We start from the raw sequence: 22408 nt of genomic DNA on the forward strand, positions 1-22408 counted from the left end.
AACCCGACTCAAACCCGCAAGTGTTTGTCCTTTAAGAAAATAAGAACCTAAAGAAGTTTACAAATGAGAGGAGGCCATTCGGCCCATCTTGCTATTTGGTTGTTAGTAGCTTATTGATCCCAGAATCTCATCAAGCAGCTTCTTGAAGGATCCCAGGGTGTCAGCTTCAACAACATTACTGGGGAGTTGATTCCAGACCCTCACTATTCTCTGTGTAAAAAAGTGCCTCTTATTTTCTGTTCTGAATGCCCCTTTGTCTAATCTCCATTTGTGACCCCTGGTCCTTGTTTCTTTTTTCAGGTTGAAAAAGTCCCTTGGGTCGACATTGTCAATACCTTTTAGAATTTTGAATGTTTGAATTAGATCGCCACGTAGTCTTCTTTGTTCAACACTGAATAGATTAAATTCTTTTAGCCTGTTTGCATATGACATGCCTTTTAAACCTGGAATAATTCTGGTCGCTCTTCTTTGCACTCTTTCTAGAGCAGCAATATCTTTTTTATAACGAGGTGACCAGAACTGAACACAATATTCAAGATGAGGTCTTACTAATGCATTGTACAATTTTAACAGTACTTCTCTTGATTTAAATTCAACACTTTTCACAATGTATCCAAGCATCTTGTTGGCCTTTTTTATAGCTTCCCCATATTGCCTAGATGAAGACATTTCTGAGTCAACAAAAACTCCTAGGTCTTTTTCATAGATTTCTTCTCCAATTTCAGTATCTCCCTGTGACAAAGAAGGCTGAGTGGCGACGTCAGAACCAGGAAATGAATACACAGAGACAGGACAGATGAGGTGAAATAATGAAGACGCTTGCTTGTGCCGGCTTATTGCAAATAAAAGGTTTAAACAAACAGAAGACAGGACACGGCACTTTAAGCCAAAATAAATAGACAAACAAAAACGGACAAACACTTAACAAACGGTGAGCAGATAGACACACTAACAAACACGTTGAGTTTAAATAAACAAGAATCGTGCTGGTCCCACCAGCACGTAATAGCAATCGATATCAAACTCCCAACTTGGTTCCTCCTCCTCTCTCTCCCATTCCCTACTCACCGAACACCCAACAACCCAGAGTGAGTAAAACGTGCATCTATATATACTGTTGTGCTGGGATTCAATTACCAATTATTCACTTGAATCCCAGCATGTGAATTAATTATGTGCAACCTCGTGCTCACATATTAACTACTTTAAATGCACGTGAAGTGATGTACAATCCCGTGCCTAAATATAATTATACATTTTTAAACACATGTGAAACACAGACCCGTTTATATCTCATGTACCAATGCCTATACACCAACATTTAACAAACCACATGCAACATAACAGAAAATACACACAGGGGCGGGCACTTTGTCACACTCCCATATGATATTTATAATGCACATTTTTATTTCCTGTGTGCAGTACCTTACACTTTTCTCTATTAAATGTCATTTGCCATGTGTCTGCCCAGTTCTGAATCTTGTCTAGATCATTTTGAATGACCTTTGCTGCTGCAACAGTGTTTGCCACTCCTCCTATTTTTGTGTCGTCTGCAAATTTAACAAGTTTGCTTACTATACCAGAATCTAAATCATTAATGTAGATTGGGAATAGCAGAGGACCTAATACTGATCCCTGTGGTACTCCACTGGTTACCTAACTCCATTCTGAGGTTTCTCCTCTAATCAGTACTTTGTTTTCTACATGTTAACCACTCCCTAATCCATGTACATGTGTTTCCTTCAATCCCTACTGCGTTCAATTTGAGAATTAATCTTTTATGCGGGACTTTGTCAAAAGCTTTCTGGAATTCCAAATAAACCATGTCATATGCTTTGCAATTATCCATTATCGATGTTGCATCCTCAAAAAAATCAAGCAGGTTAGTTAGTCAACGTGGTTTTAGGAAAGGGAGATTGTGTCTGTCTCCCAGGATGCTGTTACCATATAGGTAATTTTCCATTTTGGATCTTCTTATAGTTTCCGTAAGTTTGCATATAATAGTCAGACGTAATGGTCTGTAGTTACCCGGTTCAGTTTTGTTTCCCTTTTTGTGGATCTATTACGTTTGCAATTTTCCAGTCTGTCGGTACAACCCGTGTCAAGAGACCCTGTTGCATGATCTTGGTTAGTGGTTTGTAAATAACTTCTTTCATTTCTTTGAGTACTATTGCGAGGATCTCATCAGGCCCAGGGGATTTGTTTATTTTAAGGGCTCCTTGTCCCTTTAACACTTCTGTCTCAGTTATGCTAAAGTTATTTAAAACTGGACAGGAACAGGTTGACATGTGGGGCATGTTGTCTGTATCCTCCTTTGTAAAAACTTGTGAAAAGTGGTACAACAGAGTTGAGTCATCACAGAGTTTGCTTGAGTCAAGTAATCACAGTTTGCTTAAGTCGACTAGTCACAGAATATGCTTGAGTAGTTACAGAGTTTACTTGAGTTGAGTAGTCACAGGTTGTGCATGAATTGAGTATAGTATAGTCGAGTAGTAACAGAGTTTGCTCGAGTTGGGTACAGTAGAATACAATGATCACAGGGTTTGCTCGAGTGGAGTAGTCACAGTGTGTGCTCGAGTCGAGTAATCACAGAGTTTGCTCGAGTCAACTACATTAGTCGAGTCAGAGAGTTTACTCGAGTGGAGTACAGTAGAGTTGAATAGAGTTAAGAGTTTGCTTGAGTTGAGCAGTCACAGAGTTTGCTCGAGTCAGGTACAGTAGAGTCTAGTGGTCACAGAGTTTGCTCGACTTCAGTAAACAGAATTTGCTCTAGTCAGGTACATTAGAAGCGAGTCACAGAATTTGCTCGAGTCAAGTGGTCACAGGGTTTGCTCGTGAATAGTCAGAGTGTACTCGAATCTGATACAGTAGAGTCGAGTGGTCACAGAGTTTGCTCGAGTCGGGTAGTCAGAGTTTGCTCATTTCAGGTAGAGTCGAGTGGTCACAGAGTTTGCTTGTGTCGTTTACGTTAGAGATGAGTCACAGAATATGCTCGAGTCTAATAGGTCAGAGAGTTTGCTCGCGTCGGGTAGAGTAGTCGAGTGGTCAGAGTTAGCTCGAGTCGAGTAGGAACAGAGTTTATGCGAGTCGAGTGGTAACAGAGTTTGCTCGAGTCGGTTACAGTAGAATCGAGTCATAGAATTTGCGAGACAGCGTGGCTGGAGGAATCTGGTGTGAATGGACGGCAGGAGCACTGGTGCTTTCTGGAGTGATGTTCGGGAGAAGGGACACTTGTGACTCGCCAGTCGTTCGGTCATCATAGTAGGGGGCGAGCTGGTCTCTGTGCAGGACGAGATGCTGGCCAGCAGGTGGTAGTTTTACCCAGTATACCACTTTGCCAAGGCTCTCGAGGACCCACCCACATGCTGTCAAGCTTCAGGCACCCTCTTTTTGGGCCCGTAGACCCCACAAACTCCCTGCTTCAGTGCTGTCCCTTTTCCCTCTGGTGAACTGGTGAGCTGCGTCCATCTGGTCTTGTAACAGGCCAGCATACTTGGGGCCGGGAGGTAATGTCCTTGCATCTGGGGGCCGTCCAAAACAGCAGTACCACAGGGGTCTGTAGTTCCCTCCACGCATAAGCAGAGCCAGAGTGCAGCCTGCGGTTTCCTACACTGAGGTTCTGTAAGCTAGCAGGACCAGTGACAGCTGGAGGTTCCAATCCCACTGGTGGCAATGGCTAGCTGAGCGGAGAGCATTCTGTTAAAGCGTTCCACCAGGTCTTTGCTTTGAGGGTGAGGGGGGTGCTTCTGGTCTTCTGGATCCCCAAGCGGTGGCGACTTGAACTTTCTCCCTTGGTCGGAGTGCCACTCTTGGGGGGGCTCTGAAGCACGAGACAAACCCTTCGATAATTGCCTCTCCACTATGCCTCTTGGTTTCGTAGGGTGTCTGCTTCTGGCCATTTCGAAAAGTAATCCATCACCACCAGCACATAGTGATTGCCGCTGTCAGACACAGGAAGGGGGCCAAGGATGTCTATGCCCACTTATTCCTTGGGCACTGCAAATGGGAACTGCTGCAAAGGCATACAACGGTCTTGGATTCCCTGAAGTGCCCCGTGCCATGTACTCAGTGAACCGCACTCAGGACCGCTCATTGTAGTGTACGAGGGACCACCAGTTGCCATCTCTCCTACCTTGAAGCTAGCTCCAACCATGCTGTTGCAGAACCTTTTCTTGGAGGGCCAAGCCATCCCACTGTACCCCCTCGTGGGGGAGCAGATGTCAATGGTTTCCCAGGAGGGGCGCATGCCTCCTGCCAGCCTTTAGAAGATGGGTGTAAGTCCGGGTCTTGCTCCTGTTGTTCTCTCCACTCCATGACTGGAACAATTGTGATCTTATGGAATACCTCTACTAAGTCTTCGGCTCCCCTTCTGGGTCCTTCATCTCACTCCTGTTGTTCCCTGTCACAGTGGTGGCAGCCGTATTGCAAGTAGGGCGTACGCATAGGGCGACAGCGCATCTGCATTCTGGTGGCAATTGCCTGCTCGTGTTGGATGGCAAAATTGTAGTTCTTGTTGCTCCAACCTTCTAGCTCTTTGAAACCTAACCAACCACTGGAGGGAGGCATGGTCGTGCAAAGGGTGAAGTGTCTCCCACAGAGGTATGGTCGGAATTGTTTGAGAGCAGTGATAACTGCCAGTGCTAGGCGTGACACAATACCCGCGTTTTGCTCGGTTGAAGACTTGGCTGAAGTATGTGATGACTCTGGTGCTGGAGGAATCAGGATGGCCTGTATCAGTGCATTTTCAGGGTGGTGAAAGTGTCCACACACTGTGCAGACCATAGGAAAGGTTGGTCTTTGTGGAGTAACTGGTGGAGGGGGTGGCGATGGTGGCGAATTGGGGTACGACGTGTCAGTAGGTATGAAGTCAGACCCAGGAAGCCTCAAGGCTGGTGGTGGCCACTTCTGGATGGCCTCGATCTTGCTAGGGTTGGTGCAGTTGGTCCCAAGAATGCCACTTCATGTTAAATCAGTCAACACTTATCGAGATGCAGCTCGAGTCTGGCAGTCTTGAGGCGCTGCAACATAGTTCGCAGGTCAGCTAGGGCATTGCCAAAGGTGGCGCGGTGGACCAGCAGGTCACACGTGTAGAGAAGGCAGTGCTGGTGGGAATGGCCATCAGCACCTGCTCCATTAGCCTTTCAAAGATGGCAGGCGCATTGCACAGGCCAAAGGGGAGGACCTTGAACTGCCACAATCATCTCCCCTTAGAGAAAACGGTCTTGGGGAGGGCTTCGGGGACAAGTTCAGAGACTCAACAGTGCGGGCCCAGAGGGATGGGGCAGGCTTCTCCCGTGTTAATCACATGCTGGACTAGGTGAGTGCAGACGGTTTCTTCAGGCCATGCTGCGAAGGTGTTCTGTAACTCAGTCCACAGTCCACTGCCGCCTGCGGGCTAGTGAAGACAGCACTCAAGTAGAAGAGAGAGAAAAAACACACATTCGCCACACATTCTATAAACCAGGGCTTCTGAAACTCAGTCATGGGGACCACCTGTGGCTGCTGGTTTTCATTCCAACCGAGCTCTCAATTACTTAACTAGACCCTTAATTGAAATGATAACTTGCTCAGCTTGAACAGTTGCATATTTCAAGTTAACGATAACATTTTATAAGTAACTTGAACTGCAACTCCATTTGTCGAGAACACGGTGAAGGTTGATTAATCTGACCATATCACATTTCTCCCCAGCTTGGTAGTCCATTGCCTGTGCTCTTTGCACCACTAGACTCACAAACGTGCATTGCAAGGTGTGATGAGTGATTTGTGCAATGCAACCCGACTATAGTATCCTGCTCTGTGGAATTCTCAGCAGACCGTTTTTGATGAAACTGGCTGCTCGCGCTCCAGTTTGAAATTTGCAATCAATTGATCTGCAGTTGCTCGCCTGTTTTGCCTTGCACTTTGAATTCACGGATATCACGATCCTGAAGTATGTGCTTCCGCCCACTGGGACCCTTTGCTGATGATGTCTTTCCCTCGGAGTTCAATTCCAACATCACCTTAACACCATTGATCGTGAAACATCAGCAAGTTGAGCTGTCTTGGTCACTGAAGCTCCTGCCAAATGCGCCCCGACAATCACCCCTCTTTCAAAGTCACTGAGGTCTCCTCTTGCAGCCATGCTAGCCATAATTATTGACAACCAGGCCTGTCCAGCATTTTTATACATGACCTAAGCATGCTGGGATGTTATTTGCTTAATTAACGCATGAGCCACACCTGTGTGGAAGCCCTTGCTTTCAATATACTGGGAGTCCCTCATTTGCCCAGGTGTTTCCATTTTTCTTGTCCACTACTATAGTGAAAATATTTCACACAGAACACATTGCACCATAAACCCTTTAACCAACTATACTTAGCACAATAAAATCCCAGTTGTTTGTCTAAATAAAATCATCAATGTAGTTACAATGTGCAAACATACAGTAATACTAAGAGGTCAATTGTATTTTGAATAACCCTACTAATGTAAATGATTGGTATGGAACTGCTGTTTATAAAAACATGCAAAAAAACACATTTCTTTTAACGGTGTAATAATTTACCTGTTCACCCACCATGCCAAAATCCGCAGACCACTTAAACTAATTGAAAAAAATACAGTTCCATCCTCAACCTCCTTTTGTTGTTGACTGTGCTTATTCCCAAAATGTATGAATTTCTTCTTTAAAAACGTAACACTTTTTTAACCAAACTAACTCTAAAACATCTATCCAGCATGCAAATCCTGATGTATTAAATTAATCAAACACGTCTAAGGCAAACAAAGATGGCCATGCAGCAGCTTCACTGATCAGCTGTACCGTGTGCTAGTGCCAGTGGCTGTAGGCTACGGGAATATAAAAAAAATCAGTACAATTATTAAAGCTCCAAAGGGTTGTTTGGGTGTTCAAAGTTTATAAGCTTGTACATGACTAGGTGAGTGCAGACGGTTTCTTCAGGCCATGCAGCGAAGGCGTTCCGTAACTCACTCAGCAGAGTCCACTGCCGCCTGCGGACTAGTCAAGACAGCACTCAAGTAGAAGAGAGAGAAAAAACACACATTCTATGGACCAGGGCTTCCCAAACTCAGTCCTGGGGACCCCCTGTGGCTTCTGGTTTTTATTCCAACCGAGCTCTCAATTACTTACCTAGACCCTAAATTGAACTGATAATTTGCTTAAACAGACCTTTTTACTTGTTTTCAGCTCTTGAACAGTTGCATATTTCAAGTTAACGATAACACTTTATAAGTAACTAACTGTTTAAGAGCTGAAAACAAGCAAAACGGTCTAATTAAGCAAATTATCAGTTCAATTAAGGGTCTAGTTAAGTAAATGAGAGCTTGGTTGGAATGAAAACCTGCAACCACAGGGAGTCCCCAGGACAGAGTTTGAGAAGTCCTGCTGTAGAAACACTCACACTTAACATTTTAAAGCACTGCTCCCACTGCTCTCTGAGCCTCTGATACAGCCTATGGTTTTTTTTTTTTTTTTTTTTTTTTTTTTAAAACTCACTTTTAAATGTAATGGCTCTCAAACATTGACACCTCCTCTCATCAGCGCTGAGCAAAGCATTAGTGAGATCTTACAACAACTGGAAGTCTGCTTGTTTTTTTTTTATAGGTGTGCATGCGTACCTGCATACCAGTTCTGTGAACCCCTACTCCAAAACTTTTAGAACATGTGGATTATAAAGCCTTTTATTAGATCTCAAATCAGAGAATGAAGAAATACCAGAATGCATGCAAGCTGTTTTCTAAGTATATTCTTTAAACTTGAGTGCATTCAATGACAATCGCATATCGTCATATTAAATCTGGCAAATATTTATTATTTATTGTACTGAAAAATGTTGGTTAACGTATTTTTGGCTATAATCATTTGTGAGTCAAGCTAAACAGGCACAGTGCCACTGCCAAGATATTCCTCTCACTTTCAGCAGACATTCGGTTAGTCCTTAAAGAGACACCGTGGGTCATCAAGGGCCTTTTTTGTTTTCGTTCTGCTTTTTAAAACAATGTGTGAGAAGAACTATTAGCTATGGAGAAAGTTGCTATTAAAGTAAATAGTCAATAATTCATTAGTTATAAAATATAAGCCTAATGTAGACCTTTTTAATAAAGTCCAACCTAATGAAGACCATTTTAAAAAGCTAAAAAAATTGACACAATAAGCAACACTGGATGCTGAAACTTGCTTTGCTGAGACAAAATATTTTATTACCAGACAGCCTTAGTTCATAATTCAGTCTGAATGAAGTCCTGTATGAAATTGGGAAAAAGGATAAAGTAGCAGCAGCAATAATAATAATAATAATAATAATAATAATAATAATAATAATAATAATAATAACAACAACAAAAGGAGGTTGTTTATATACTCCAGACAACTTGGGGTCCGTGAGTGCACAGCAATCGCAAACCCAAAGGGTAGCCTGAGGAGAATTCACACAGCCCGCGGAGCACGAGAGAAAGAGGATGCATTCACAAAGCCCGCGGAGCACGAGAGAAAGTGAATGCATTCACACAGCCCGCAGAGCACGAGAGAAAGAGGATGCATTCACACAGCCCGCGGAGCACGAGAGAAAGAGGATGCATTCACACAGCCCGCAGAGCACGAGAGAAAGAGGATGCATTCACACAGCCCGCGGAGCACGAGAGAAAGAGGATGCATTCACACAGCCCGCAGAGCACAAGAGAACGAGGATGCATTCACACAGCTGCGGAGTGTGAGGGAAATTTATGTATTCTAATATAGTTCTATATTTTTCTTGTATGTGCCGAGTTAATCCTGCATTCTCTCTCTCATCTCATCCAACCTAAAATGCAACTTCAGTCTGCAGATCTGTTAGCCAGGTCCAGGAAGAAATTAAAGATTGTCTTGATTAGATAAGAATACCAGCCAAGTGGCTGAAGTGTGTCTGTTTTTCTAAATGGTCAGACTCTGATAAAATTGCTGTCTCTAACCCAGGTGTTAAAATGTTTATTGAAATTTAGTGTAACTTTGAGTAACTCTAAGTGAGTTAGAGAATGTCTTTGAATTGGTGCCATTCAGCAAACCATTAAAATGTTTAGATGAGTATACATAGTTTTCCTAAAACTTTCTAAATACAAGATTGACACTAACATTTTGTTCATACATTTCTTAAATTGACAATACCAAACACTACACACACTGTGATGATTGCTGTCTGTCAAATTGTATTTTGATAACTGTCGGTATGACATTAAGGATTGAAAATATTTGTTTAGTAACTTACAATGACATTTGGCACATACATGGTTAAATCTGTAAAGAATAATTTACAATTTAAAATGAACACATAGTACTTTATAACCAAATATAATTTGTGTTACTCAACATGAATATGAAGGTTTTATATAGACAGGAAGGAGCACAGTGGAGTTATTAATAAAATAAACTTTTCTTAAGTTACCTTTTTAAAAGATATTTGATGGACAGCCTCATCCAAGGCGTGGACAACAATTCTTTGAAGATCAAGGACACGCCTTTTTCTAAGGACAACTGCCAATGAGGTTACATTTTGGGTCAATCCCAAATGATTGGCTGGTGTCTCAGAACACCCATCTCATGCCAATTTTAAAGACTGGAAATCGAATGATTTCTGGATCTTGATTTTTCCATCCATTCAAGATCTATGCTGGACCTATTCTTTGAGGAATCATCTATATATCTGAAAGCTACAAGATGCCTTGTTGGGGAAAACCTTCTTCAACTTAAGAACTTGGAACTAAACTTTGAATTGAACTGCAACCAAAAGACAATATGTTTGAAGAGGATTAACTGCAATTGACTTTCTACGTGGGATTTTAAAAGAAAACTTCACACATTGTTCTTGGAAATCTAACAATTTGCAACGAAACTCCAGGACTCTTAAATCAAGTTTTGCACATTAATGGACTCGTTTTACAATTGGATTTGCAAAACTTTGAAACATTCCTGCTCTTAAAACCTTTCTTCAAGCTCCACAAGGGTAAATATAATTCTTAACCTATCAAGAGTTGCCTATAGCTATTAGATTTAGAATATCTATTATGTGTTGTCTTTGCTTATCCATGTGTGCTATATAATAAAACTAGTTAAAAATCATTATTTCTTAAATTGTCTGTTTTTTTTTTTTGTTTGAAACAAGGTGCACTTTTACAGAGAGTCAACATTCATGATTTAATCAATTAAAATTAAGCCAGAACTGCGCATTACTATTGGAGTAATGTATTGCTGTAGTTTATAGCATAATTGGCGAACTATAGTGACTAAGTTCTTTAATAGCAATTTGTGAGGAAACCACATTGTGATATGACCTTAGATGTAAAAACGTAAATATACATGACAGGAGCACAAGAGAAAGAGGATGCATTCACACAGCCCGCAGAGCACAAGTGAAAGAGGATGCATTCACACAGCTGCGAAGCACAAGAGAAAGTGGATGCATTCACACAGCCCGCAGAGCACAAGAGAAAGAGGATGCATTCACACAGCCCGCAGAGCACAAGAGAAAGAGGTGCATTCACACAGCTGTGGAGCCCAAGAGAAAGAGGATGCATTCACATAGCCGCGGAGCACAAGAGAAAGAGGATGCATTCACACAGCTGCGAAGCACAAGAGAAAGAGGATGCAATCACACAGCTGCAGAGCACAAGAGAAAGGATGTATTCACACAGCTGCGAAGCACAAGAGAAAGCGGATGCATTCACACAGCTGTGGAGCACAAGAGGCTAAAATTTCATTGAATTTCTGTTCAGCTTCTCAGACAGTGACAAAGTGTAAGGAATCGCTTTTGAGACTTAATGAAAACAGTAAACTTCACTGAACAAAGGGATTCAGACAGTGAATGGAATTGCCTGTGCTGACCAGCAGATATGAATTCATCAAATGTAGTGAAGTGACCAAATCCTCTGGAGATTAGCAGTGCTTGGTTCACACTCTTACTACTGAAAATATCCTCTATGATAGTTCTGTTAAAGAAGAAACAACCTCCACAGTAAATATTTCATTTCTGGTCGTCAAAATTGTATGCAAAGTTCCCATCATACAGACCCCGGTGCTTTCAATACTTCTTGTCCCTCATAGCATGCCTTTCTAAAACCCTCTTGTGATTCCATGCTGTCTGGAATGGGCGGGGGTGGTCTGGTCCAAGCACACCCGCAGCAGCAGAAGCTGGAATGATGTTTGGGCTGGGCTTTCCATTATTATATCTGCTATCAGGAGAAACATTTCATTGCTTGAGCACAAATCATTTGCAAAATATGCAATCCTGTCAGCTAAAAGCTTGTGTTCTCTGCTTAAAGTGTCGAGGTTTTAAAGATAAGCAAGTTGTTCCCTGTCAATATTCCCAAGTCCCTTGTTTTTATTCCTTTGGCTTGCTTTTTTAAGCCTGTTTTTGTGATGGTCATGTAAAGCGGAGAAGGATCAGTGCACTGCTATGGAGACTTTCCCCTCTCTTCCTGGAGACAATCGATTTGTCTATAGAGATGTTGTTGGGGGTTCTGTGCCACATAACACTTGAAAACTTGACATCAAAACATTGCCTATGTTGTGGGAGAGTGGCATGGCTCTATTTTAAGAAGCTGATGAAAGTAGACAAAAAAGGTTGTGCAAGAGAACTACCACAGAGGGAGAAGGGAACAAGCAGTGCTATTAACAATATATTTATTACATCAAATGCCACCTTTCCCTTGCCTTTGTATGATGCTTGCAATCATTCTGAGTGGTTCTGTTGCTCCATATTGAGTTTCATCTAAATCTATAGATGTCTTTACCTGTCTGTGAGTTTGTCTGGAGAATCCTAACAGGAGGGTTAGGACTGAGCAGACTTCCTCATTCTGCTCAAATCATATGGCCTTTCAACTTGGCTGGTTCCACCTACTCCCTCTATATAGTAGGTTGGGCCAGCAGTTGAAAGGTCAAATGGTTTGAATGGAATAAGGGAGTCAGCATTAGACAAGTTAGAATCACTGGAAACAGAATGTACAGAATCTGGAAGCACTGATAACTGAATCTACAGAATCTAGAAAAAGGGGTAACCAAATACACAATCTAGAACCCCTCAGTAATTGAATCTGTAGAATCTGGAACCAATGTTAACTGAATGCAGAATTATACAACCGGTAGCTGAAGCTACAGAATCTAAAACCACCGGCAACCATATATACAGAACCTAGATCCACTGGTAACTGAATCTACAAAACCTAAAACCACTAGTAACTGAATACAGAATCTAGAACCACTGGTAACCAAACATACAGAATCTAGAACCACTGGTAGCTAAATATACAGAATCTAGAACACTGGAAGCTTATTGCTCTTTAGGACAATGATCCTAACGGTGTAAGCTGCAAATGCCTCTTTCTGGTCTTGTCCCATTTTATCACTGCTGGGACATGTAAATATTAAAAAGACAGGTCCGGTGGGTATGCCTGTAGGAGATCGAACTGGAACACAGAGTCAAAGCTGAAAACAAACAGAACCGCACATCAGCCCTGCTGCTGGAAATCCACAACTAGAAAAACCAGCAGCATGAAAAATGAGATCCCCGTGACCTACAGCCACGCTCATTAATACAGGCAGGGGAGGACATTCCCCTGATACACTGAGACTGACCACAACACATCCACGCAGTGATCACATCGAATAAGCAGATACACACTGAAACTGACCACAACACATCCACGCAGTGATCACATCGAATAAGCAGATACACACTGAGACTGACCACAACACATCCACGCAGTGATCACATCGAATAAGCAGATACACACTGAGACTGACCACAACACATTCACGCAGTGATCACATCGAATAAGCAGATACACACTGAGACTGACCACAACACATTCACGCAGTGATCACATCGAATAAGCAGAGACACACTCAGACTGACCACAACATTCACGCAGTGATCACATCGAATAAGCAGAGACACACTCAGACTGACCACAACATCTACGCAGTGATCACATCGAATAAGCACTAAAGTGGTGCTATATTCCTGTCGCCGAAGGACGCTGGTATGCTTTCACACTTTGTTACCAATCTGTCTGCAGTAAAGTGAATTCTCCTCAGGCTGAAGGTAAGCAATTAGTAGTCTGAGACAGATGACTCTGCTTTCTACCTTAACAGGGCAAGAAACACAAAAATCCACTCCAGAAAGGAGTTTGTCAGTTTCAAGTTAGTCCCTGGTACAATACTGCCAACTTAATAAAACAGGAGGAAGCTACAGCTACGAATAAAGAGAAGTATGTTTTCATCTCACCATCAAGTGCAGAGTTTCCAAAGCAGGAAAATTTCTCGTCTCCAGTGCCCCCTTGACTTTCTACAGTCACCAAAATCTAAAACCCAACATTTTATAATAAAAAACCCCCAAAAGATTAAAAGTAATTCATAATCTTGTAAAACAAACACACAAAAAAAGCTTTAATTCAACGAGTGAAATTTGCAGGTAAATGAAATTTCAGTACAGAAAGATACGGGTATGGTCTTAAATCTCAATTATATTTATATTTTTCTATATATTATATATATATATATATATATATATATATATATATATATATATATATATATATATATATATATATATATATATAAAACACACACACACATATACACTTCCTTACACAAAGCGATGGAAAGAAAGTCAAACACTTGTATTTTTTTACTGTTTGTTTTTTGTATTTAACGGTGTGTGTTCTGTAGCTGTGGCCCTGAGGTTTTAGAACGGATAGCTCCCGGGACTGATCAGGGACTAAACCCTTCCTTTTGCATTTGGACAAAAATGAGAACGCAGAGCTCCATGATTGGTGCTCCAGGTTCAAGTCCCACCTCCTGAGCTGGTGAGAGGATCCAAATCGGCTTGCTGCTCTTCAGCCCTTCCTTACGAGGTCAGTGGAAACAGGACCGGTAACAGATGTATACAACCAGGGCCAAAGCACTACACATGCACACGTTGGCCAGCAGGGGCTTCCAAGCACCCAGCGGGCTGTCGTCCTCCTTTAGCTCCGCCTCCTTCCCCTGCCCTCGATTGGCATGTTCGTCCGGCTGGGTGGCGGTTTCTCCCACAGTTCTCCTCCTCACCACGGGCTCCTCATTGTTGCTGCACAGACAGGCAGGTCACATTACAATTCAAATCTTATTTAATTACACTTCTTACCTTTCAGAGCAAGTAGACTCAACTGTCACCCCCTCACCTTGTTATGGTGTTTGCAATCATTGTGGGTCTGTTGCTCCATACCGAGTTTCATTTTTCTCTAAATCTGCCTTTACCTGCTTTGAGCTTGTCTGAAGAACTCATTCCATTCAAATCACTTGACTTTCGAACCGTGCTAGTCACAGTCGCACCTGCTTGACACTTACATGGAGAGTGTAGGTGGAGCTGGCAGTGTTGTCACATGCATTAAATGAAAGATGGTGATTCAGTCCTGCCACTTCAAATTATCGAGACAAGCCCAAGGTAGCTCAAAATCAGGGAAAGACAAATTTAGGAAAAATCTAAAATAATCAAGAACCCCTATGAATAATAATGTTTCTTTGCCTGCCTCTTTTGGCTTCTCCTACCTTCTTTATGCGGACGATGCCCAGATCTTCCTCTCCTTTCCCTCCTTTGATTCCAACATCTCAAAATGCCTCTTAGCTATTTCAACTTGAGCGCATTCTCCCACCTCAAACTCCTCTACTTTACTTCTGCTTCCTTTTACTCTGAGCTTTCCATCTCTGAATCCCTTATCACTCTCCATCCTCATCTGTTGAAACCCTAGGTGTAATTCTTGACCCCTCCCTCTCCTCTCAGCATATTTCTTCCCCAGCACATACTTGCCGCTTGCTTCTTAGCAACATTTACCGAATCTGTCCTTTTCTCACATTTACTCCACTGAACTCCTGGTGCAAGCTCTTGCATGCTCCAGACTGGACTATTGGAACTCTCTCCTTGCTGGTCTCCCTGCTTTGATTATCTGCAAATTCAAAATTCTGCTGCTCTTCCTGTATTCTTGCTTGCATTTAAGACTGCAGACTGCACTTGTAGATCTCTTGATCTACCCCTCCTGCTATGCACTGGACTTCCGTGTCAAAGAAATTTATGGTTAAATTAATTTTAATATAAGCATTTCCCAGATAGTTAATTCAGACTGTTGTCTGTGTGACATGCTGTGGTGATTGGGTTGTTAACACAGATTCCAAAACAGTCTTAACCAGATCTACTTCAAAGCTTGTTGATTAGACCAAGGCACAGGCCACAAACTATGTTACCTCTTTGAAGCTCGCCTTCCAAAATGCTATCTGATTGTCTAGTCTCCTAAGGTGTCATAAAACTTGCCAAGCTACAGTGCAGTTGCACCATTATTGTGTTAAAAGTTACTTTGAATGCTTTATGAATCATTTTTAATTACATAACTCGTAGAACACAAGTTTAGTTGTTTTTTTAAGTAAGTTTCACAATAAATCTGAAGTGCTAATTGTGTTTTAAATGAATATTATAAACTAATAACTATTTTGAATATTATCCTTTGTATTATGATGTGTTTTATATGCTTGTAACTGTAATTTTGTATAGAGAATGAAACTAAAATGTATGTGTTTCTCTAATGAATGTAACTAAAGTTATATTGAATGGGAGGTTTAAATGATAAATGTAACATCCTTTGATAACGAAATAGGTGGATATATTGCATTTCTAACACACCCTTTTTGTGTGACACGCAACTGTCTATCAAATACTGTGAAACAATGGAAGGACCGACAAGGATTTGTTTACAGTACAAGGGAACACCTATACATTGTGTTATTTAAACTCAAAACAAGGATTTTCGTTCTCTGTATTCGCTCATGCTCTCTGTATTCGCTCTTTCTCTCTTCAATCTCACTGCTCCAAACTCATCAACCTCCGAAGCACTTCAGCGAAGATGCAATGATGTAATCTTCAAAGCTGTCCCGGGGAGAAGATGGGCTCCTTCTGGAACAACGAAAGCTTTTTCCTACAGCCTTCACGGAGATACTGCACTGTGCTGCTGCACAACTAACTTCCACAGAGAGGACGACCATGTTAAGATGACTTTGTTTTAAACATTGCACCAACAAATTAAGTATCAAACTTATATTGTGTGTTTACAAGTAACTGAACTGAAGCCATGCTATTGAAATCATCACAATACGTAACGTGTGTCTGTTCAACTAGATGTTGAACATTGTACCTGTCTACTTAGCCACTTGGAAGCTAGCGCATATATACGTAATGCATGACTGAACCAAAAAATGCATGATGAACTACTAAAGACTGCTTCACTAAAGCAGAACTCTAATGACCAGAGAACACATACAGTGTTCAATTATGAACATTTTACAATGCATTACATTTCCTTGAATGTTTTGTTTCTTCTTTATACATGTGTTTTTAACTATGAAGCCGAACCTTTATTCTTCTTCCTTTTAGAATATTAATAAATGTAATAATCATTTGGATTGTTAGCTTTTTTTTGTCTTATAACAAATACACAATTATGATTGATTTGAAATACTTAAACATACATAATATTAATTGTTAATCTTTTCATCAAGAATCCAGGGATAATTAAGCCAGAATCGATAGTTCTTATTGAGGTATTGTGTTTATTATGGTTAATAATTATATTATGAGCTATAATGGGTATTTTCTTTAATAGTAATTGGCGAGGACACAGTAATATCGTAAAATATGCATGACATCCCTCACCTCAACACTTTACTGGATCCTCAACTAATGCACTATCCCTGCACCACTAATATGTAATTGTAGATATAACTGTACTATTATTATTATTTGTACTTACTGTAAACTATACTGTATTAAATTAATAATAATAATAATAATAATAATAATAATATAATATAATAATAATAATAATAATAATAATAATAATAATAATAATAAGACTGCAAACACCAGAAATGTAACTTCTGTTATTCTGATGAACAGCTGGCTCCACTCACTGCTTCTTCTTAAGTGAGACAATCCAACATCATGCCATTGATCTGGACTCAAGAGCTGTGTTTCCACTGTCATGCCTGATCTGAGCTCACATCGATCAGAAGATTCCTCCCCAACGGCCGCCGTATTAGCAGACCGAGTGGGTTACAGGTTAATTACACTTGCTAGCTTCTTTAATGTTTCTCTTTTATTTTTTATTAAGGCAAGGCCCATCAATGCTCGTCTGGTTCCTATCAGCTGACTGATACCTCCTCCTACCCTCTGTGCTTAAGTCTTTGCTTAATTTCCAACTGTGTCCTTTGGACTTCGTTTCCGTACTGCACTTAAAAGTACTGGTTTTGGTTAACTAATTTCAAGATTGAAATGCTCTTCCATAAAGCCCCTCTCCGTTGTTCTTTGTGTAGGGTAATAGATTCAGTTCAACCTATCTTCATAGCTCATTCCTTTTCAAACGACCACTGATACTTCCACAACTTACAAGTCGTGTACTTCCATTTGTTCAAAGTCTCAAATGTCCAGTTTTGAAAGAACTTGTTGTAGTAAACTATTGTTATTTTAAGACATGCTTTGTGGTACTGCACCTTATTAAAAAAAAATCTGTTTGCAAGCCCTGCTTTCAGTTAGCGGTGCACTTCCTTGGTCACCTGGAGGGTGAAACTGTCCCCACCCCTTACAAAGGCTTCTTTCCAGGCACTAACCAACCAACTGCTTCCCCTATTAACTGACATACTTTCAGCCAGTAATATGACCCAGAAGACAACAGAGGTGAAATTAACCAGGAAGTATAACACATATCCTGAAAACAGGTATAGAAACAGAGAGTTTCCTTTAACCTAAAGTAGAACCAGATATCTTTTAAAATGAATTCCCACGTTTCCTATGACATGGACTGCTTTCAAAACAGCACTTTTGAGATCTACTTAGCTACTAAAAGTGCAAAGCAGTCCACATTCATGCAATGATTTTGTTAGCTACAATTCCGTAAGCCCTGGCATTAGTCTGGTTGCTCTTCGTTTGACTCTCTCCAGGGCCACAAGGCATTGACAAGGTCATCACTGAACCAGCGAACCTCTGAATACAACCCTAAAGTTTAGGTTACAGTCTTGGTTACCTAGCAATTAGAGGCTCAAAACCCAGTCTCTTTTTTGGATCCTTCTCCTCTGGAAACTCCACCCTTGATGCAGGGGGGAAGATGATTGGTTCAGCAGTCTTGCCATTGGGTGCGTCCACACCAATGCGCTTGGGAGGGCGTGGGGGGGGAGGAGTGAACTCGGGGGGAGTGTCCTCCTCGTTTGACAGCTCTTTCCAAGACTCCTAAACAAACAGAAAACAAGTCATACTGGGCCAATCAGACACACAGAGGACTGTGCTTCAGACACACAGACTACATGCTGTCATCCCTCACAGACAGACACACAGACTCCATGCTGTCATCCCTCACTGTGCCTCACAGACCACGTTTCGACATAAACCATGGCCCTGGGCCGGTAGAGAGCGCAGTTTGGCCGGTAGTTATGAAGCACCACAGGCCCGACTGGGCCGGTTACATTTAGCTAGTATAATATATATAGTGCACATGGCTTCCGTTTCATGAATCCAGGAAAACGGGCCAATGTGTCAAAAAGCTGAAAATTAAATTTACGAACCATTTTTTAAAAACATAACTACAAACTTATCCTAACTTTCCCGCCACACGTCATATTTGTTGTACAGTCAGAATCTGAGCCTGCGTACCAAAGAGCTGTGCTGGTACTCATTCCCACGGCAAATCTTTTACAAAATTGGGTTTTCTACAGCCAAGCAACCAATAAGCCAAAAGGAAAGCGCTGACATCAATAAATCAAAAAGAATGTAATAATGAAAAAAATGAAGCCAAACATTTAGAGTGGAGGCTTCATTATGACAGAGAAAAAAAAAGTAACATTCTGCCTTGTTTGGCATCAGTTTCTCAGACTTACAGATAAAACAGCAGCTTTATTTGTTCTGAGTTCAACATTTCGTTTACATTATATCCAGTCTCACAGTAAGATGTCCCGATGGATACCCAGATACGCAATCGAATTGTCTAACTTTCTGATTTGGGATCCGATGTGTTCAGGTCAAATATGCCATTCACAATCTTTCCAGGACTCTTTGGTATCACTCAGCAAGACTGCCGCTGACTGGGAGAAGCTACACAAGAGACAACTCTCTATATAGGATTGCTATTATTGTGTATTATGAATATTGTTTTAATAGTGATTAGGGGTGGGAATTTCGAATTGTTTCCTATTTGAACACAGTTTGCAACATTTTTGTGTATTCGATTACCCGAACTCTGGTCCCTTACTCTCCCAACAGTAAAAGGCAAATGCGTGTGCACAAGCAGACAGCATAACAGTGTAAGCCAGTAAAGTTTAACCGGGTTCACAAAGTGTTCAAGACGAGAATTCTTCCCCCTGTACCCTATTTCCTTAGGCACACGTTTTTTTTTTCTTTTGTTTACTGAATTAAAATACACGGAACTCAATGAGCAGCAACGTCACAGTGCGTATCTCTTCCAATGAAAGCAACAGTAGCATAATATTGCGCAAACCACAAAATAATAATTTTTGCTGTAGAATAAAATAACACCATATAGCAACCTAAATATTCTACATCTGTTTTATTCTAACAAATAATATTTATAAAATAATCTAATTGTAAATATTGTAACCTGGCCAAAACGGAAAATACATTCCAACATTATAATAGTTTAACATTAGTAATTACAACTAGCCATCAAGTACTGACATGAGACAAATCTAAGTCAAGTTACTTTGTTTATTCAATAACTTGTAAATAACTCAAAACAAGGATCCCTGGTTGTACTTTTAATGGTCAGTGCAAATATTGACGTTACTCCATCCATTCACAGAAAGTCAACAGTAGATGTTTTACATTGAACAGCAGTCCAGAGCTAAAAAAAATAACTCCTTTCCAACTCCAAGTATCGTGCCTTTTCTTATAGTTACTGCACTGTTGTGCTTAACATTTAGTATGTCTTTATATTCATCATAACATTAAATAGCCTTTCTAATTTCAATGTTACCAAGTTTGGATTACAGTACTTTTAGCACTTGCTATATAGAGAAATGGGAAATGGCTGAAGTAACATATATTGAAAGGCTTCGTTTAGCCACTTTCTTTGGTTACCTTGACAATCACAAAGATTTCAATACAAAAGGCAGCACTTTACTGTAGTAAAATGCTTGACAGATTGATCAATCAGCTGTTTGCACCTCGTTACTGAGCGATTATCCCTGAACTGTACCTTGGCTATTTAATTCACGTTTACAGTTTATAAAAACAACACTGACTGCAACAGGCTGGAAAGAGAAAAGCGACGAGCATCAGTACAAAAATTCAACGTGTAAATGAAAAGTCTCTGTTAGATCCTGAGCTCTTGCTAAAGTATGCTCGGAACTCTGTCAGTCAGCAAACAAATGTAATATTGTTTTAAAAAAAAAAAAAAAAAAGCTGGGTTTTCTGTAGCGAGGAGGAGAGTGCAGACAAAAATACAACCAGAGGGAATGTCAAAGGAAGAATTCTCAGATGTGTCACCCTGGCGATCAGGATGCTCTGTCTGAAATGGATACAAGGTTTGCTGTTCCAGCTGTACCATGAAAGATTTTTAAAACATGAAAATTAAGGATAGTCGTCTCCGCGTTCACAACTGACAAGTACTGTTTTGAAACCGGATAACTTGTCATCATCAAACTTAAATTAAAATGGTTTATTCAGTCTTTTCAAAATTGACTTGACATCGCGAGTGTCTTGAGGCAATTCAATCTTTCCAGAACCTCCGTCCAGAACATTGACTCGTTTTGTATTCTGACTTCCACAAATGCACCCACCTCATCGCTACAAAATGGCATGCAAACAAACGACGAAAAGTGCCACTGTTTCTCTTGCTACAAAAAGTTGGAAACTGTTCGAGCTCTGAGTTTAACATACACTTGCCTATTGCTTTTCTCTTACTTATTCTGTTCATTTCATATGTTAATGCACGTGCGTCATAACAAATAATACATATTTATAAAAGCAAAAGGACCACACACGAAATACTAAGCAGGGGTGGCAATACTTTTGTCATGAACAAATAGTTTGTTTTTTGCTCAATATTTGTTAAATTAGAAAAAATTTAATATTTTTCTTTTTGCTTCATTAGAACATGGTTAAGGGTTACTGAGTGCTTGTCTTTAATTTGTTCCCTTGGACTTGCTTGGGGGCCAATACTTGTTTCTGCAACTAAATTCTGAGGCTGCTCTTCAGTTCCAGTTGCCTGCCATTCACATGCAACATAGACAAGATGAGCCACTTTACACAAGTTAAAGCCATCGCCATCTAGCAATCTGCCACTTTAGAAACATGCCGCCTTTAGATTTTCTGTCAGTGCACTGCGGTCCTCATTATATACATGGATATAAATACTGGATAATCGATTCAATAATTACATTTTTATAAACGCACACAGTTAACATTTATTTAAGTTTATCAACGAAACTGCACCTAACCCACTGCCTTGCTATTTATAGTATTTCTGCCACAGAGACGCAGTGAGCGTGCTCTTCTTCTCCTGCTCGTGTTAACTAACATCTGATTTGCTGGTCCCATCCTACCAGCGAATCAGTTTTGAAAATTGTTTGTAAGTACACCCCTCCGTGTATTCACGGTGCAAAAAAAAACAACAAAAAAAAACGCACCACCTTGTATCCAGAGCAGGGCGACAGGTTTGTATTCAAGCCCAAACATAAAATTGACATTTATTTAAACACGTGTATATATATATATATGATAGCGTACTTATCTATATATATATATATAATATATATATATAAATTATATATATATATATTATATATATAGTTTGCGCTGCTCTTTGCGACGAAAAATGAACTGTTTACTTATATATAATATTTAACAATGTTTCCATAAGGTTAAAAATTAACTAAAATTGCTTGTTACGTTAACACGCAATTTAAACGTTAAATTTGCGTCAGCTTCCTAGTCGATGCAATTTGGGGTATGCAATTTGTGGTAAGTAAATCAATTTATTATTATTATTATTATTATTATTATTATTATTAGTTTATTATGAGCTAGTATTTCCACATTGTGTTTCCCAGATAGTGAAAGTTAGGTTGTACAGTATTAACAATCATAACTCGTGTCTAGTTTATATAGCTTACATTCCAAAGTACTGTAATCTGTTTGGAATAAATATTTTAGTAACACTCCTGTATGTTAAACTTGGTGTGCACAAGCTTTTACTGAACTGCAATGATAATAAAATAGTCCTGGGAAGAGGAATGCACTGACAGTGTATGGTACAATCATCGATATTTACTAGAACGGTTATATTTTGTTTGCCTGATTAATCGATTGCTATTTTAAGGCTTAACTGACAGCCCTAGTGTGTACT

General features: G+C 40.4%; 1 protein-coding gene across 4 annotated transcripts in view; it reads right to left on the reverse strand.

Moving 5' to 3' along the window:
• Positions 1–22408, reverse strand: part of LOC121319189 (tyrosine-protein phosphatase non-receptor type 1-like) — a 109653-nt gene that overhangs the window by 17399 nt on the left and 69846 nt on the right. For 2 of the 4 annotated variants that reach the window (XM_041256382.1, XM_041256384.1), the window contains 2 exons: positions 18077–18279; positions 13584–14100 (listed from right to left, as the gene is read on the reverse strand). The exons of 1 other annotated variant lie outside the window; for it this stretch is intronic. In XM_041256382.1, coding sequence (XP_041112316.1) covers positions 13890–14100; positions 18077–18279 — 414 coding nt within the window. In that variant the 3' untranslated portion in view covers positions 13584–13889. Of the gene's footprint in view, positions 1–13583; positions 14101–18076; positions 18280–22408 lie in introns of those variants that run through there. One more of the 4 variants, XM_041256381.1, reaches the window with a different exon arrangement.

This window comes from Polyodon spathula, chromosome 8, assembly GCF_017654505.1.
Source record: "Polyodon spathula isolate WHYD16114869_AA chromosome 8, ASM1765450v1, whole genome shotgun sequence".
Taxonomy (NCBI): Eukaryota; Metazoa; Chordata; class Actinopteri; order Acipenseriformes; family Polyodontidae; genus Polyodon; species Polyodon spathula.